Source organism: Zonotrichia leucophrys, chromosome 19, assembly GCF_028769735.1.
Source record: "Zonotrichia leucophrys gambelii isolate GWCS_2022_RI chromosome 19, RI_Zleu_2.0, whole genome shotgun sequence".
Taxonomy (NCBI): Eukaryota; Metazoa; Chordata; class Aves; order Passeriformes; family Passerellidae; genus Zonotrichia; species Zonotrichia leucophrys.
In genome coordinates this window covers 8,903,410-8,919,921 of record NC_088188.1, presented here as the reverse complement: position 1 = coordinate 8,919,921, position 16,512 = coordinate 8,903,410, and the positions used below count along the sequence as shown (strand labels likewise).

Here is a 16,512-nt window from a genome sequence, read left to right as displayed (position 1 = left end):
TAAGGAATGTCCAAGCATGCACTAATGGCACAGATCACCCTAAGGAGAGCAGCTCACCAGGCACACTCAGAGGCAGTTCTGACATTCAGAAGGAATTCCAAGACAACAACTTCGAAAAGAAGATTTAAGGCAGAAGGAGTGCAGCTGTTGCAGCCTACTCACCTTCCTCATTGCTGCCACCCACTTGAAAGCTGCTGAGCCTCCTCCTACCCTTCCCCACAGCAATTACAAACACCAGTGACTTCAGCAGCTCGGCAGGACACGAAACAAAGCTCAGACTAACAAAGAGAGCTCACCTCCCACTGCACAGGTGGAAAGTGGATTTTGGAACCCTCATCTGAAAACAGGGGATGAAGCCATTGTTACAACTGTCACTTATCCCATAAGGAATAAAGGAAAGTCTATTCCATGCTGCAGAAATGATGGATTGGAAGAAGGAGGACTGACATAACAGAGATTGTTTCAATGGGAAAATTAATACATTAAGAAGAGCTGATGTACGTTATCACACGGTGTTAGGAAGCATGAGAATCCCCCATCAAACTGAGGTGAAACAATCGCTAAAAGAGCAGAATTCCTAACAGCAAAACAGCACCAAAATCCACTGCCCAAACACAACACACGTGGTCCAAGGCATGAAAGAATAACACCACATTTTCTCCACCTCAACCCACATTGTCTCCATTAACTAAACCAGGATACCCACTTGTTGGTAAGCACAGAAAACAAGGGCAGGAGAAGAAAACCCTGAAGAAATGTCGCAGGCGCAGTTGGAAAGGGATAACCTGGATTCAGAGCACTTTATAGATAAATAGCTGACATCAAACATCACCCCTTCTCTCAGGTCACCTTCATGACCTGCCAAGCAAAACCGGAATAAAACGGGAATCTTGCTGCTTTATTATCTGCTGTAAACACCACACGACACTGGCTAAAGAAATAAAAACCAGACGAGGTGTTTAACCCCGGACAGCAGAAATGCTCCCATGGATTTGGGCCTCACATCCAGGAGCCCCAGGCAGCCCACAGGGATGGCGGGATCACCCAGCCGGGATATCACAGCACATTTCCAGTGGAAAAGCACACAAAGGCCATCGCTGTCTGCCTCTCCGCAGGGAGCAGGACACATTTCTCCCTGTGTCATCAGGCACCGTCCCTTGGGCCGGAGCGGGGCGAGTCTCTCCCACCTTCCCGGGGCTCTGGAGGAGCGCAGCCGCTCATTTCTCACCCTCAAGGCCGGCAGCAGCAGCCTCCCCTCCCGCCCTGCTCCTCCACAGCATTCCCGGCTCCTCCACAGCATTCCCGGCTCCCTCGTCTCGCACAGCACCGCGGCCGCCCGGCCCGGGGGTCCCCTCAGAGCCGGAGGGGCCGTGAGGGGAGCGGGCGGCGAGGGGCGCGATGGGCAGCGCTGAGGGGCCCCGTTGAGGGCCCGGTGAGGAGACCCCCGCCCGCAGGGAGAGCCCCGGGCCTGGCCCCGCACTCACCACGCTCCGGCGGCTCCGCTCGGCCCGGCACAACGCGGAACTGGGCCCGGCACAACACGCCCCGTCCCGCCCCGGGCTCCGTCACTTCCCGAGCGCCGCGGCCCCGTCACCTCCGGGCGGGCGCGGCGGAGCGGCCGGGCGGGAGCGGCCGGTGAGCGCTGAGGGGATGCTGCCCCATGGCCCCCTCGGTTTCCCCCTCAGGGCCGCGGGGTCCCGCACGGTGCTGTCCCTGCTCGGTCTCTGCCCTCCGTGTCCGCTCGGGCCTGGCGGGACTGAGGAGATGGAGGCGGCCCCACTCCTCAGCTGAATTTGGGTATTGATTTAAAATCTTCGGCATTTCACAGTTTCTCTCCCCGTTTTTAGGTGTAATGAGGAAAGGCTGAGAGAACTGGGAGTGTTCAACCTGGAGAAGAGAAGCTCTGAGGGGACCTAATTGCGGCCTTCCAGCAGGTGAAGGGAATTTATGGGAGAGGTGGGGCGAGGCTAATTCCAGAGGCCTGGGGTGGTTCACACTGACAGACAGGACGGTTAATTGGATATCAGGAAAACATTTTTCCCTGTGAAGGTGGTGAGACCCTGACCTGTGGCTGCCCCATCCCTGGAAGTGTCCAAGGCCAGGCTGGACAGAGCTTGGAGAAATCTCAGATAGTGTCCCATCCCTAGCCATGGCAGAAGTTGGAACAGATGAGCTTTAAGGCCCTTTCCAACACAAACCATTCTATGATTCTATGATAATTTCCCATTTTATCTTAGCTCTGAGTCAAAGCCCATCACCAGTGAGGTGTTTGCAGTCAGAAAGCTGTGTCTGGGGAGCTGTTCCTTTGTGTTTCTAACAAATGTTCTTTGTCTTCAAATAACCAAGTGAAAACCAGGTGAGAGCACACAAAATGCTTTCAGAAGCCGAGAAACCCTCCAGTAAATTTTGTCTTTCTCCCCTTCCAGAGGCAGACTCCAAAATCCACCATGATTTCTCTCTTTGAGCCCGAGTTTGTGAACGTCATCATCGGAGTGGTGTGCGGTGTGTGCCTGGGCTGGGGCATCCGGGGGCGGCTCCGCAGGAAGCCTGGAGGAGCTGGAGCAGTGCCAGACCCTTCCAGCAGCCTGGGGGGCGAGCCTGACATCATGGGGGAGACAGGGGAGCTCAAGCTGGTGCTGATCGTCCGCAACGACCTGAAGATGGGCAAGGGCAAAGTGGCAGCGCAGTGCTCCCACGCTGCTGTCTCTGCCTACAAGCAGGTTCACAAGAGGAATCCCGAGCTCCTGAAGCAGTGGGAATATTGTGGACAGCCCAAAGTGGTGCTCAAGGCTCCCGATGAAGAGACTCTGGTGCAGCTGCTGGCTGAGGCCAAGCGCCTGGGGCTGACTGTGAGCTTGATACAGGATGCTGGGCGCACTCAGATAGCTCCAGGCTCCAGGACAGTCCTTGGGATCGGACCAGGACCAGCTGATGTCATAGATAAAGTGTCTGGTCACCTGAAACTCTTCTGAACCGGTACCAAAAACACCTGGATGTGTTCATGTATGTCGGTGCTGAAGGAATGAAAATCTAAGTTGGGTTTTTTTGCCATCTCTTTCCTCAGTGTTAATAAAATAAGCAAGTTTTGTAACATTTAATTTGTAAATCATGAGTTTCTCTAGCTTTTGTTCCAAAAGTGGGAAAGAATATTCTAGGCTCAGGGCATTTGAGGAAAGCAGAGCTGGCACAAGAAGGAACCCAGGAAATTTACAATTTGTGCAACTGATTGAGGATTTTGCACGTTGGTTAATGACTTTAAGTTTCCTCTTTCTGCCTGTTTTCTGTGAATACATTCTTTAATTCAGAAAGGCTCAGCTGCTGAAGCAGTTAAGGACTGGAGCTGGGGGTAACTGTAGCCAACTTCCTGCCCAAACAACTGCTGCAACAACTTGTAACTGGTACCAGGCTGACCAGTTCAACTGGATTTACAGCCCAGACCAGTAACAGTTGTGGGGAGCAGCTGTAAGCTGAGCTTCCTCTGGAGGGGCCTGTGTAGCTCCTACATGTGCAAAAATGTGCAGTTAAACCAAGGTGTGGGGAGTTACCCTCCATTAAACAACTGGGCACTCAGGGCCAGGCTTAAATCCTGGTTTTATTGGGATTAACAGGCACTCCTGGGTTTAAGGAAGCACCTTGTTATAGGTATTACTGCACAGTTCAGAGCACCTTGGGGGTTCCAGTAAATTCTGCTTGAAATTTGTGAAAGTTCTGCTGTTAAGCACCTTTGCCAACCTCTCAGCCACGCGCTCCAGCTGAGTGTTGTGAACCAGGAAGGAGAAGGAACAGGATTGATCTCCATCTCCACAGAGCCAGAGGGAATGGCAGAGGGGCTAAAATGTCAATAAACACAGAGGATGGAAATGTTTTTATACTGCACCTCTTAGAGGCAGAATCCTTTTCAGGGATTCATTGCAGGCTTTGCTCCACCTCTGCTGACCATGGAGAGCCTGGGGCAGGTGAGCCCTGCCAGCCCCAGTCCATGCAAGTGCTGCAGTGCCCAGGATCACAGCACACAGCTCTGGAGCTCACAGGAGGAACAGAGTGGGATCTGCATCCTGATGCCCAGAGTGGCTCCTGGATAAGGAACAGAGAGTGGGATCTGCATCCTGATGCCCAGAGTGGCTCCTGGATAAAGAACAGGGAGTGGGATCTGGATCCTGATGCCCAGAGTGGCTCCTGGATAAGAACAGAGTGGGATCTGATCCTGATGCCAGAGTGGTCCTGGTAGGAACAGAGTGGATTGATCCTGATGCCCAGAGTGGCTCCTGGCTAAGGAACAGAGTGGGATCTGGATCCTGATGCCCAGAGTGGCTCCTGGATAAAGAACAGGGAGTGGGATCTGGATCCTGATGCCCAGAGTGGCTCCTGGATAAAGAACAGGGAGTGGGATCTGCATCCTGATGCCCAGAGTGGCTCCTGGATAAAGAACAGGGAGTGGGATCTGGATCCTGATGCCCAGAGTGGCTCCTGGATAAGGAACAGGGAGTGATCTGCAGTGGAGGGGGTCTGGATCCGGTAGATTGGCCTAGTGAGTGGCTCCTGGATAAGGAACAGGGAATGGGATCTGGATCCTGATGCCCAGAGTGGCTCCTGGATAAGGAACAGGGAGGGGGATCTGGATCCTGATGCCCAGAGTGGCTCCTGGATAAGGAACAGAGTGGGATCTGGATCCTGATGCCCAGAGTGGCTCCTGGATAAGAGACAGGAGCTTCTAGAGCTGTTGGAAATCTGGCCAGTGCTGTCAGACTCGTCACACTCAAATATGACAGTATTCATAAAGAAACATTTAAGTCAATTTTATTTGAAGCTAAATATGTTTAAGGCAATTTACATACCTAGAACATGATCTCAATTGAACTGGCACACCCTACTACAATCCTAATGTATCATCTGGTCGAATATGCTGGAGTTGACCACAGTGCAGCCAACTGGTGAAAAGTGCTATTTTCTTCTCTCTGCCATAATCTCTCTCTAGAAAAAGCATTACATATTTTCCTGCATTGCCCCCTCAGTGCAAGACCCCACCACTGGTCCCCATTGCTGCTCTGCTGCTGGCCCCTCTGACCCCTGGCTGCACACACCTGCATTGCCCCCCACTACCAGCACTGGAATACTTGCGTTGAGTCCAAAGGTCCTTTTTTTTGAAGACAGTAAAGTGAAGCTACCACTATGCAGCATGTCCACAGTCCAGTAATTTATTTTTAAATTGCGTAATTTCAAATTGCACAAACAAAACTGAACAGCAATATGCTTGAATTCTCTCTTCTGTACACTCAAAACAGTGATCTAAAACACCACAATATCCAACATACACAAACCTCAGGGCAGGGTTAGTAAATACACAGATTGGAATCATGGTGCTCTGTTCCTGAATGGAATGTCCCACAAAAGCACAGGATACAGCACAACATAAGGTCATCTGTTACATATGGAGTGAGCAAAAAGACACTAGCATTTTCTATATGCATAACTGGAAAAACCTGCATAGGTTAAGGGAAAAAAAAAACCAAAAAAACAAAACCCAAAATTTTTACTCATTTTAAGTCAGGCAAGGTTGTCTGTACGCATTTTAAATTCTTTTAGAGCTATGCAATCCAACCCAGGGAGGATATGCTGATTAGTGTTGTCTCTTGTCAGCAGTCTTGCAAGGTCAAATACAATTATCTTGGCTTTAGCTTTCTCCAAATATACAGTGAGATTTAAATGCATTTAGAATAGACAGTACATACCGTAAGCTGCTCACATACAATGAAATTAAGATTCAATATTAGAGTGTAACACTATAGAGTGCAAATCAGAATCTTCACAATAGACTTAATGGTAATAAGCAGTCCTGCAAAAGCCCACTTTGAACAAAGTCGTTTAAACTATTCCCCTTCTGAAAGTAAAAGTCTAAATGGACATGGAATGTGAAAAAGATTTAACAGAAGTGATTCAAATCGTTCGCGCTAGAAAAAACAGTCCTTCATGAAATAAAGGTTACAAGAACACGAGGCAGAACTCTTTGCTTTTCCCTGTTATGAGTTAAAGCGGGGAGGGACGGTGGAGTTTCAGTAAGAAAAGTTGCTGCTCCAGGCTGCCTTGTGCTGCATCTCACATGCTGTAGCCGAAGCCGGGCTGTGGCTGCCCGTACGGAGGGGCCGTGTAGCCGTAGCCAAAAGGTGCCTGCGGAGGAACTGCCACGCTGGGTCCTGCTGTCAGCATCAGCTGCGGCTGGCCTGCAACACACAACGGGCATCTTACTCCTCCTCAACTCACAAATCACCCTGCTGAATGCCTGCGAGTTTGCAGGAGGTTATTTTCTGGGTTTCACCCTGCTGACCTGGACTGGGCTTCTTCAGGGCCAGAATGGGTAAAAAACCTCAGGGCACAACACATGGCTAAAAATACTACAGTGAAGAAACTCTTACTAGGATAACCTGGATATAAAGACAATACCCAATATAAAGTAGGTATAAATATGCTTTAGATATATATATATATATTTTGCATATATATTGCACAAGATGCAAATAATGCCTTGCTGGAAGTCTGGAATGGCACAGATGCTGTGCACCTCTCCTTAAGGAGTCTGGAATGGCACAGCTCCTGTGCACCTTTCCTTAAGGAGTCTGGAATGGCACAGCTCCTGTGCACCTTTCCTTAAGGAGTCTGGAATGGCACAGTGCTGTGCACCTTTCCTTAAGGAGTCTGGAATGGCACAGTGCTGTGCACCTCTCCTTAAGGAGTCTGGAATGGCACAGCTCCTGTACACCTCTCCTTAAGGAGTCTGGAATGGCACAGTGCTGTGCACCTTTCCTTAAGGAGTCTGGAATGGCACAGTGCTGTACACCTCTCCTTAAGGAGTCTGGAATGGCACAGTGCTGTGCACCTTTCCTTAAGGAGTCTGGAATGGCACAGTGCTGTGCACCTTTCCTTAAGGAGTCTGGAATGGCACAGTGCTGTACACCTCTCCTTAAGGAGTCTGGAATGGCACAGTGCTGTACACCTTTCCTTAAGGAGTCTGGAATGGCACAGCTCCTGTGCACCTTTCCTTAAGGAGTCTGGAATGGCACAGCTCCTGTACACCTTTCCTTAAGGAGTCTGGAATGGCACAGCTGCTGTGCACCTTTCCTTAAGGAGTCTGGAATGGCACAGCTCCTGTACACCTCTCCTTAAGGAGTCTGGAATGGCACAGTGCTGTGCACCTTTCCTTAAGGAGTCTGGAATGGCACAGCTCCTGTACACCTTTCCTTAAGGAGCCAGGACAACCTTCAGTCCTGCAGTCCACAGCCCACCTCAGCAGGCACAGCACTTATCTAGTATTTTGGAACACATTCCTTAAGGCTTGATGTCACATGGAAAATGTTCCCATTTCCCAGGACATTCTCAGGAACAAAACAAGATTAGGGAAGGCTTGTTTAAAAAGTGAAATATGTAATTGATAACACACAAACTAAAGCATTACCATAAACAATGGGTTGTGTTTCTGTAGCTTGCTCCTCTTCCTTTCTCAAAGACTCTGATGCATCCAGTTTATCCACCTGGAATTGAGACCAACAATTAAAGAAATCTCCCCTAAAACAGGTACTTTTTGGTGGCAGAGAAGTGGAAAAGCCTTAGTGGTATGTCAACACCCATCAAGAGAAGGAGACCATTTACAAGTTAAGATCAATTCAAGTAGCAATGTTGGTACTGGTGCAGTCAAGATTGTCCGTTTCCTGAACAAAATCCCTCACTGAGGGATTTCCAACTACTTTGAAAGCTCACTCCAGGCTGAAGCTTTGTACAAAGGTTCTGGACTGGACTGGAGCTGGGCAGTCTTTGGACTCAGATTTGAGCTCAGTCTCAAATGGAGACCTCTGGCCTCGGAGCAATTGCCAAGATAATGCCCAGACCTGGCGAGGTTTCCCTGGAGGTGACACTGAGGCAAAGCAATCAGGTTTGTGTTTGGATAGAGCAGACTGCAATAGCATCCGACATGTCACTTGAGCCTCAAGATTTCACTTTCCAAACCCATTCACTCATGCAATTTAAGTTCAAATGCAGAGAATGCATGTGTATAAGACTTGCTTTTTCCACTCCAGAACTGTGTGGCAGTCAGCCTAAACCCACAGATACTCCAATTCTTCCAGCTTTACACACAGTAACAGACAAGCCTGGCCAGCTTCCCTGCTGCACTGCGAGTGCAATGGTGCTCTTTGCCCACCCCTACAGAAAGGCAAGAGAAGGAACTTCTGTAGTGAATTATTGCTCATTTCTAAGACAGATCCAAGGGAACTCAGCATTTCTATAGTCTAAGGCAGGCCCTGAAACTAAAACCACAAAATGAGGTATTGGTATTTTACCTGGGAGATAAGACTCAGAACAAAGTCAGAGATAATCATGCCAATTACTTTGAAAGACAATAATACAAGATTAATGTTTCATTTCATTTGTGTCCTTAATAAAGGAGTTTGAAGGTTTCCTGCACTTACACAGGGTCAGTGTTAGTTATTCAGCTACAACATTGACAGGTGAATTTTGAGCTGAACTGTGCTACATGAGCAAATATCTGCTGTGAGCTCCTCCTTTCAGCTGTGTGTTCCATCAACCTGTTCCTGTGTAACCTCAAGCTGAGGCACAACTCCAGGGAGTGGCAGAAGTCCTGAGCTGGAGCTCCCTCAGTGGCTGGGCTTCCATGGCCAGCCTGGTGGTGCCTCCCTCAGCATCTGGCCTGCAGCTGCCAAAGTGCACGGGATGGGATCCAATGCTCCAAGACTCATTTCCAGCCACCGTGCTGGGAACTGCACTGCTTTAACTCCAAACAGCAACACACTGAACACACAAGCACAAGTTTAGAGATGCAAACCCAAGGAGAATGTGCAGAGTTTGCTACTAAGCAGAGGCATTTGGCTTACTCACACTTGGAAAGCCTCCAGCCCAGGACATTCAATGCATTTTGGAGCCAGTTTTGATGCCTCCCCTCAGAGCTGAACAAATACTGACAAGAACAAGCGCAAGTTTGAAACCAGCCCTCAGGATGGTTCTTACACCACTTGCTCGAGCATCACCAGCTTCAGGGCCCTACACTTGGAGCAAGATTGACTGAAAGGCTTTTCCACAGGGACTGCAATAAGCTGCAGAGGAAAAGTAACATGCATTCAATGTTATCGTGTTATGTGTGCATGAAAAAGAGGCAAAAGTACTGAAGCACGAGTGAGGTCTGAAGATGACTGCCATACAGGCTCCCCCCAAAAAACCACAGCAGCCCACAGCAATGCCTTGGAGCTTCAGGAGTAGTGGGATGTAATTGCAATGACTGCTACACATGCGTAGTTTATGCAAACACTGCAGTTCAATTACCTTTTTTCACACACACGCTCTCCTACTTTCCTTACTAGCTGCTGAAGGACCTTACACTACGTGTCTTAGGTTAGCCTTGAGTTCCAGTGGTGTCTTTACAACCAGCAGTTTTTGCATTTAGTCCATCTTCAAAGCTGTCTGTCAACTTTGCTTTGCCCTTTGCTGAACCACATTAATGGAAAACTCCTGCAAGGGCTGACCCCTGGGCTCAGGAGGATCACAGTGGCATTTGTAGGGAAGCAGATGGACAAAAACCTTGCATTGCCCTTCTGAAGGTCAAAGTTACACAGCAAAAGGCAAGCCCTGGAGTAGCCTCAGAAGAGCAATAAGCATTACCATTTTTATATATTTTTTTAATGAGGTAGCAAGAGAAGTTTAGTGAAGCTGAAGAGCTTGGAAGGCAGTCTTTTTTTGGACAACTACTAGAAATTTACTATAGGGAGGAGAACCACAGACTTGTTGTAAGTTGCTACATGAACCAGAGCACTGTGTGGATTAGATCAGCACCATGAGAACTGACACCTGAGTGAGGAGAGTCCCTCGGGAGCAGCCAGTATCTACTCTGCCTACGGTCAGCGCGCATTAGTCATGGTCCAGAGATCAGGAACTGGATCACAGCCCTTCAACTAGCAAATGCCAGACTGATTTAGGGATTCACAGACTCATGTCTTATTGTAGGAGGTTGTTCCAGTCAGATTGGCTGTCAAATAATGGCACTTGTGTAAGTATTTTTGTGTTGTTTCAATTGCAGGCTGACTGTGATCCAACTGATCGCCTGTATGCCCTTCCTGAGGATCTAGTAGCTTATTAGTAGCAAATGAATCTACTTTTCTCCTACAGCACTAGCTAGTGAGAGTTAAACAATTTGCAAATGCTTTAGTGATATTTTGTTTGGGGAAAAAGCAGTAGCAGCAGTGTAGTAAACATAGGAAAGAAAAAAACTCATGCAGAATCCTTAGACTTAGTCCTCCAGACTTAAAGATGGAAAACAAGAATCAACTTTCACCTTTTCCTTTATTGCATCAACCTGCAAAGGAATTCAGAAGGTGCAGCTTAGAAAAATCAAATTCCATATTTAGCATATAAAAAGGTAGAAACAAAAGCGTCAGGGAAGAAATAATTAAGGTACAGGCGAGTAAAAACAAAAGTACACCAGAAGTATCTGCTTTAGAAAGGCAGCTCTGCTTCTTGCTGGCTCTTAACTTCATTAGCTACACCAAAGCTACATCCTAATCCTTTATCAGATCAGGAAATGTTTATTTTTAGGAATCTACTACTCCCACCAAAGGCATGGTGTTAGCTTGGTGCAGGCATCTCTGACAAACAGTTGTATTGCTCAGCCCACCTCCCCCAAAACAGCATTTCAGGCTGGCTACAGAACTACAGCCAGTTCTGCCTTTGGAAGGAACAGCCAGGCAAATTTCTGGTCAAACAGGCACCTTAGTCTTCACTGACTGCATGAAAGTAAAAGCTGAACTCAAGCTTGGAAAGGTCTTAATCATTAAGCAATTTACACCATTTCACTGGAAGATACTCCAAAAGTTCAATCTAGGAAAATCTTGCTAGTGACAGTTGGATTTAACTCAAGTCTGTTCAAGTCTGTCAGAGCATTACCAAGTAGTTCCCCCATCCTGAGTCACTTCAAATAAGAGTTGAATCATAATTAGTGCCATTAAGTGTCAGAGCCACATTTTAGAGTTAAATGCATAGCAGAATAAGTTATCTCTAGGTCTAGCTGTAAAGCTGTTTTAGTAACAGTCTAGAATTTAGTTAAAGCTTGATCCCAGCTGGGATTCCTGACTGACACAGCACAGGAAATGCCTGGAGCCTGGAACTACTTTAGACACTGCCCAGGGTCAGGCAAATACTACTGATGTGGGTTCTGTCACTGGTAGAGGGTGAAGCCTGCAAGTGTTTCAGCCTCTTAGAGGGCGAAGTCTCTCCCCAGATGGACTGAAAAGTAAGTGTGGACATGGACAGACAGACATTGGACAAAGCCCAAACCAATGTTAGTAGCAAGCAGACAGTCTCAAGGCATTCACCACAGTGACTAACAAGCTCTGGGTGTTGGAGAGGCACCTGCTCTTACCTTGGTCAAGTATTCCTTCATGACCTGGATAAAGTATGGCATGGCAAAGTCCATAATGTTGTGCCTCCACGCTGTTTCCAAGACAACATCCGGCCTTAGGAGATCGTAGCAGGTGAAGAGACAAGCACCAAAGCATTCCCTCTTGTTCTCCTGCAGGAACCACTGCAGCAGCTCTTCTGCCAGCTCGGTATCTTTGGATTCTGACGCGTACTGCATGGCATCCTGCAAAGCACAGAGCCTCAGCCTCGGGGCACACAGCAACCCACAAGGGGCTGTTAACCAAGAGCCAAAAGCCAGAACCAACAAGGCAGAGCTGCAGAGCTGCCCTGGGTGCTGCCTCACCTTGTAGAGCCTGTCCTTCTTGCAGAGCTCCACGCTCTGTTTCCAGCGGTTGTTGCCTTTGAAGAGATAGGCGGCGATCCTCCGGAACTCTATTAGCTCGTGCTTCTCCAAACGTTGGGCAAGAGAAATGTTGTCAAAGTTGTCATAAGCATCTATAGAAGTCCTAAGAGCCTGAGTGAAGCAGAAAAAAAAAAAAAAAAAGGTCACACCTCAGATGTACAACTGCACCCACAAAATGGAAATGTTTTCTGTTAGTTCTGTATTCCTGCTTGTAGCAAGATAAAGTATTCCAGCCAGACCTGCAGAGATCTGCTATTCTATTTGAGAAGCTGCTGTTTGACACACATGGAGTTTAGATGTTTCAGTCAGTATTTTTCAGTAGGTTAGGAGTCTCTGAAAACAGCAGAACAGCCAGACATCACAACTGTTTGCCTCTTTAGAGTCCTTTTGGTAGCACCCAGTGTTTGTTTGCTGTATGAGCTGTCACACCCATAACACAGCCACTCTGTCCCCAACAGGAATGACACAAAATGCTCTCAGGAAGCCACTAACACTTTTCCACTTAATCCACGGCTCCTCACCACTAATTCACTTTAAAGCTGGAGAACATACACTTAAGGAATTAAAGTTAACAGCAAGCAGGTTAAAACTAATGAAAATGAGAAAGAAAACTGTGTGTTTCTGCACATTAAACAAAGGCTGAGAATATGAGGTAAATCCAGAATTAAGTGCTTCAAGACAAGACATACCTGGTAATCTTCTTCAATAATGAAGAGGTTGTTGAGGGACTCATTGACTGATTTGTTGTTGTGATTTTGAACAGAGCGCAGGTAAGGCTTAACCAGGGGCAGCTGTTTAACCTTCAAGGAATCAGAGAGATACATTAAAGTCAGTTTTTGTGGAAGTCTCTTAGCATCTTCCCTGGCAGGCAGGGGAGTAGCTAAGCATTTTTAAATGCTACTACAGCTCAATGCTTTCCCAGCTTTTGTTTTTATCTGGATAGCAGGAAAATTACCTTTGTGAAGAATGTGACAGCACGAGTGTGGTCAAGCCGAGGGGACAACACCATCAGCAGATCATTGAGCAGCAGAGGCTTAAATTCCAAATAGAATTGAACTGCCTTGTAGTACAGCTCCACATTGGCCACCTAGAGAGGAGTAAAGATGCATGTTCAGAGCAGGAGTTTGATTGTGGGAAATCCAAATGAAAACCAGACATAACTTTCACCAGGAAAGCAATACCTTAGTGATGATATCTTTGAACTGGCCTTCTTTCCAAGCATCTGTTGGGTGATTCATCATTGTGATTATGGCATTATCATATTCTTCATACTTATCATAAAGGAACACCAGTTCAGCCCAGAGGTGGGCTTGTTCTGCAGCTCTCAGAACCTAAGCAAAAGGCAGAATTACCAATATTTGTTAACTGGAATTTCCAGCGGTGATTAGGCTTTAGTTCCATTAATAACCTCAGGAGCTGCTCGTGCAAAAGCTGGGTACAGGCAGCCCAAAAAGGTGTGTTTTCAGTTAAATTTAAAGCCTCAGACATTCACCTTGGGAATGTTGACTCTGGACCAGAACAGCTCCAAGTGCTCCCTCATCTTCTGTGGCTTGAACTTGGAGTAGAGAATTGCCAGCTCTGTGAACATCCCCATGTGTGCTCGCTCCAGCCCAAGTGCTGCTTCCAACATAGTGATCAGCTCCTCAAAGTACCCACGATCCTTAGAGACACACAGAGACATTTCACATCAGAAACCATCCAGAATCCCAGATTTTGACAGGGTTGCCATGACAGAACTGACTGTACAACAGGAGTCAGCTTAATTACCTGGTAATAGTTGATTAGCTCTTCCAGCTCATCTGCATGCACTACAATGTGGAGCCCACACAGCTGAGCCAGGCGGAATTCTTTTCCATCCACACAAGCGAAGCAGACCTGGAATTGAGAGTTGTGTTACTGCTTAGAACCAAGGCTCCTGAGCAGGCCCCAGCTTTGAGGTCCCTGAGCTCAGGGGCAGTGAGTTCACCTCTTTCCACGTGCGAGTGCTGTTGGCTTTGCGGGCGCCGTCCACGGCTGCCTGGTACTCGCCCAGGTGCACCAAGGTCGAGGCCAAGCGGCCGAAGTTGGACACGTTGTTGTACAAGAGCTTGGCAGCTTCATACATCTTCTCATCATAGCAGCGATCACCAACCTGGGGCACAGCACAGCCACGTTATTCCTGCACCTTTTCAGTCAGTGCTTTACATTCAATGTGTGGCATTCAAGCCCGTGTTAAATGGATTTAAAGGCCAAGATCTATGTGCATGTCCCAAGAGAGAGAATTCCCAACAATCCTCTGTGAGTCAGAAAAACAAAGTCAGCCCCACTCACCTGCTGGATATGTGCATTGTTGGGGCCATTGATGAACTCCTCTAGCTCTGCCAGGCGGTTTGTTTTAGCCAGAGCAAAGATTAATTCTGTTTCCACATACGACTCCCGAGCCTTCTTGCGTGCCATCTGCAGATACTTCACCAGTTCTTCCCAGTTTCCTATGGAAAGGAGTTCAGAATGTTTATTTCACACCACTGGAGACACTTGTGCTTAAACAATCAGCTGAACTGAATTTTGACATACTTCTACAGCTATTCCCCAACAATCAACAACCTCCACACTGCCAATTATTCATTAATCAAATAATCTCAAAATGGGCCTAACTAAAATCTTATTTAACTTCATACAAAGACTCTGAAAGAAGTCTCCAGCTAGCTAAAGAAGGAAATTACAGGCCACTGATTATCTGCAGATGGAATACACTACCTTTTCCCATTCTTATTTAGAACAGCCCTTGAAGGGCCAGACTCCTCTACTTGCACCAAGATACAGGTCTGGCAGAACTGCAGTTTGAGCAGACCACACAAAAGAGCTGAGCAACATCAACAGCCAAGATGTAAACAAAACTTAATCATACCACTGGCATTAGCAGCTTGAACAACTTCCATGTATGAGGAAGGATCATCTGCTTTGATGTAGGAGTCAATTGCTTCCTTCACCATCCCCTTCTGGAGCTGTGCTTTGGCCAGCTGGCTCCACACTGCAGGTTCATTGCAGCGCTCGGCGAACTCGTACGCGCGGTCCAGGTTCCCAATGTGCTCTATCAACACCTGGGGAAAGGATAACCACCATCAGCCACTCTCAGAAAGGTCACTTCTACAACTCACTAAGCTGGGGTTTATCTATGTTCCTCAATGGATGCACAGATTTTAAAAGAGAGAGACTAATTCCATACAACTCACACAGCGTGAGTGATTTTAGGCTTACAAAGTTTCAATAAACAAATGTTGTTTAGGTTTGAGGACACTTGGATCTTTAAGTGCAAAACTTAAAACTAATCTATTTTCACAGAAACAGTGTCTGTTTTGTAAGACAAGACACTGAGCAGCTTTGGGCACTTTGCTAATTGGCGTTAAGCACCAGCAAATCCTTGTGTGGGGATGCACAGGGATTTTTTACAGCCTGAGAACTGAAGATACCTGTACAGCTGATGTGTTGACATCAAACTTCCTGAAGATAGCAAATGCCTCCTCAAACAGCTCGTTGCTGATAGCAATATTGGCTATATCAGGGGCATCGTAGTTATCCAGGCGGTTGATGTACTCCATGACACGGGTGCGGTCAGCCTTGATAGCTGTAAGGATGAGAAGGTTCTGCAGGTTCCTGAGCAGGGAAAGAAACAGTACTTAGCAAATAATGATCAAGAAATTCACCCTCCCCTCTGCAGAAGGTATTAGTTTATTTGCTGTTTCACATTACAGCAGTAACTCCAAGTTTTCCTGTGGTTTAGCTTTCATTTCACACACCTGTGCTCACTGAACACTGAATTATCAAGAACAATTTTCTCCAGCAGTTCAATGAGCTCGTTGGGAAGATCTGCAGTCATGAAGGCCTTCACAGTGACAGAGACTTCCTCGGGGTCCTGGGTCTCTGACAGAGCAGTCTGGACAACCTGCAGGCAGAGCAAGGCATGCAGAAATGAGTGATGTCAGCAAATCCAGCTGGGACAGGCAAGGCTGTGAATGTCCTGCAGCTGTACCTGGTCAATCAGGGGTCTCCTGTAGGGGTTGCTTTCCAGCAGCACACTGGCCCAGAGCTCGGGGTCCTTGCGGCGAACTAAGTAGCGGGAGAGACTCTTGAACAGGGAGTTCTCATTGCACACCTGGAGAGAGGCACAGCTTGCTCAGAGGGAAGGCAAGGCTACGGAGCCTACAGAAAATTGTACTGAACTCTGAACTGAGGGCAGACTGAAATCTCAGCCTTTGATACTCCATTAACCTCCCATTTTAGGAGAGTTTCTCATTAAGCTGCAGAGGGAGGTTAAACAGCCACCTCCTCTTGTGTGTTAGAAACCCGCACTTCCCAGCTAATACATTTTTAAAAAACCATGCTTTTGTCCTAAATGTTTCTATGCAGCCCCTGACACTGATGTTAGCAGCCAATCCCGAGGCAGCAGCCTGGCACACGTACATTGATCAGCTCCAGGTCACACTGTCCACGCTCGTACGCCACGCAGGCCAGGTGAGGGTCCCTCTTCTCACAGTACTTGCCAACAACACGGCTGTCATAGTAGGGATTCTCACGCAGGAACCTCTCTGGGTTGTTGTTGCTGTCAATGTAGATCTTGGCCAGTGCATTGTGAGTGGCAGGCTCCTCACAGCCCTCGTGAATTCTTGCTTCCAGCCAGGGCAGGAGCAGCTTCAGCCTAGAAGGAATTGATTTTCACG

The 16,512-nt window shown here is 47.5% G+C and overlaps 3 protein-coding genes across 4 annotated transcripts in view; 1 reads left to right on the top strand and 2 right to left on the bottom strand.

Moving 5' to 3' along the window:
- VMP1 (vacuole membrane protein 1) overlaps window positions 1–1,621 on the bottom strand; it is a 70,995-nt gene extending 69,374 nt beyond the window's left edge. The window contains exon 1 of the mRNA XM_064729579.1: window positions 1,485–1,621. The gene's annotated coding sequence lies outside the window, so the exon portion shown is untranslated. The remainder of the gene's footprint in view (window positions 1–1,484) is intronic.
- Window positions 1,512–3,106, top strand: PTRH2 (peptidyl-tRNA hydrolase 2). Its single transcript, XM_064729580.1, has 3 exons — window positions 1,512–1,635; window positions 1,848–1,934; window positions 2,427–3,106. The coding sequence occupies exon 3, from the start codon at window positions 2,448–2,450 to the stop codon at window positions 2,970–2,972; it is 525 nt and encodes a 174-aa protein (XP_064585650.1). The 5' UTR covers window positions 1,512–1,635; window positions 1,848–1,934; window positions 2,427–2,447; the 3' UTR covers window positions 2,973–3,106.
- Window positions 3,107–4,780: 1,674 nt separating this feature from the next.
- CLTC (clathrin heavy chain) overlaps window positions 4,781–16,512 on the bottom strand; it is a 30,377-nt gene continuing 18,645 nt past the window's right edge. The window contains exons 17-33 of one of the 2 annotated variants that reach the window (XM_064729527.1): window positions 16,256–16,490; window positions 15,825–15,947; window positions 15,592–15,737; window positions 15,265–15,448; window positions 14,703–14,895; window positions 14,126–14,283; window positions 13,782–13,946; window positions 13,583–13,690; window positions 13,308–13,475; window positions 12,997–13,146; window positions 12,771–12,902; window positions 12,505–12,615; window positions 11,756–11,926; window positions 11,414–11,635; window positions 10,331–10,351; window positions 7,448–7,523; window positions 4,781–6,218 (exon numbers count right to left, since the gene is read on the bottom strand). In XM_064729527.1, coding sequence (XP_064585597.1) covers window positions 6,094–6,218; window positions 7,448–7,523; window positions 10,331–10,351; window positions 11,414–11,635; window positions 11,756–11,926; window positions 12,505–12,615; window positions 12,771–12,902; window positions 12,997–13,146; window positions 13,308–13,475; window positions 13,583–13,690; window positions 13,782–13,946; window positions 14,126–14,283; window positions 14,703–14,895; window positions 15,265–15,448; window positions 15,592–15,737; window positions 15,825–15,947; window positions 16,256–16,490 — 2,488 coding nt within the window. In that variant the 3' untranslated portion in view covers window positions 4,781–6,093. The remainder of the gene's footprint in view (window positions 6,219–7,447; window positions 7,524–10,330; window positions 10,352–11,413; window positions 11,636–11,755; window positions 11,927–12,504; window positions 12,616–12,770; window positions 12,903–12,996; window positions 13,147–13,307; window positions 13,476–13,582; window positions 13,691–13,781; window positions 13,947–14,125; window positions 14,284–14,702; window positions 14,896–15,264; window positions 15,449–15,591; window positions 15,738–15,824; window positions 15,948–16,255; window positions 16,491–16,512) is intronic. The other variant, XM_064729528.1, reaches the window with a different exon arrangement.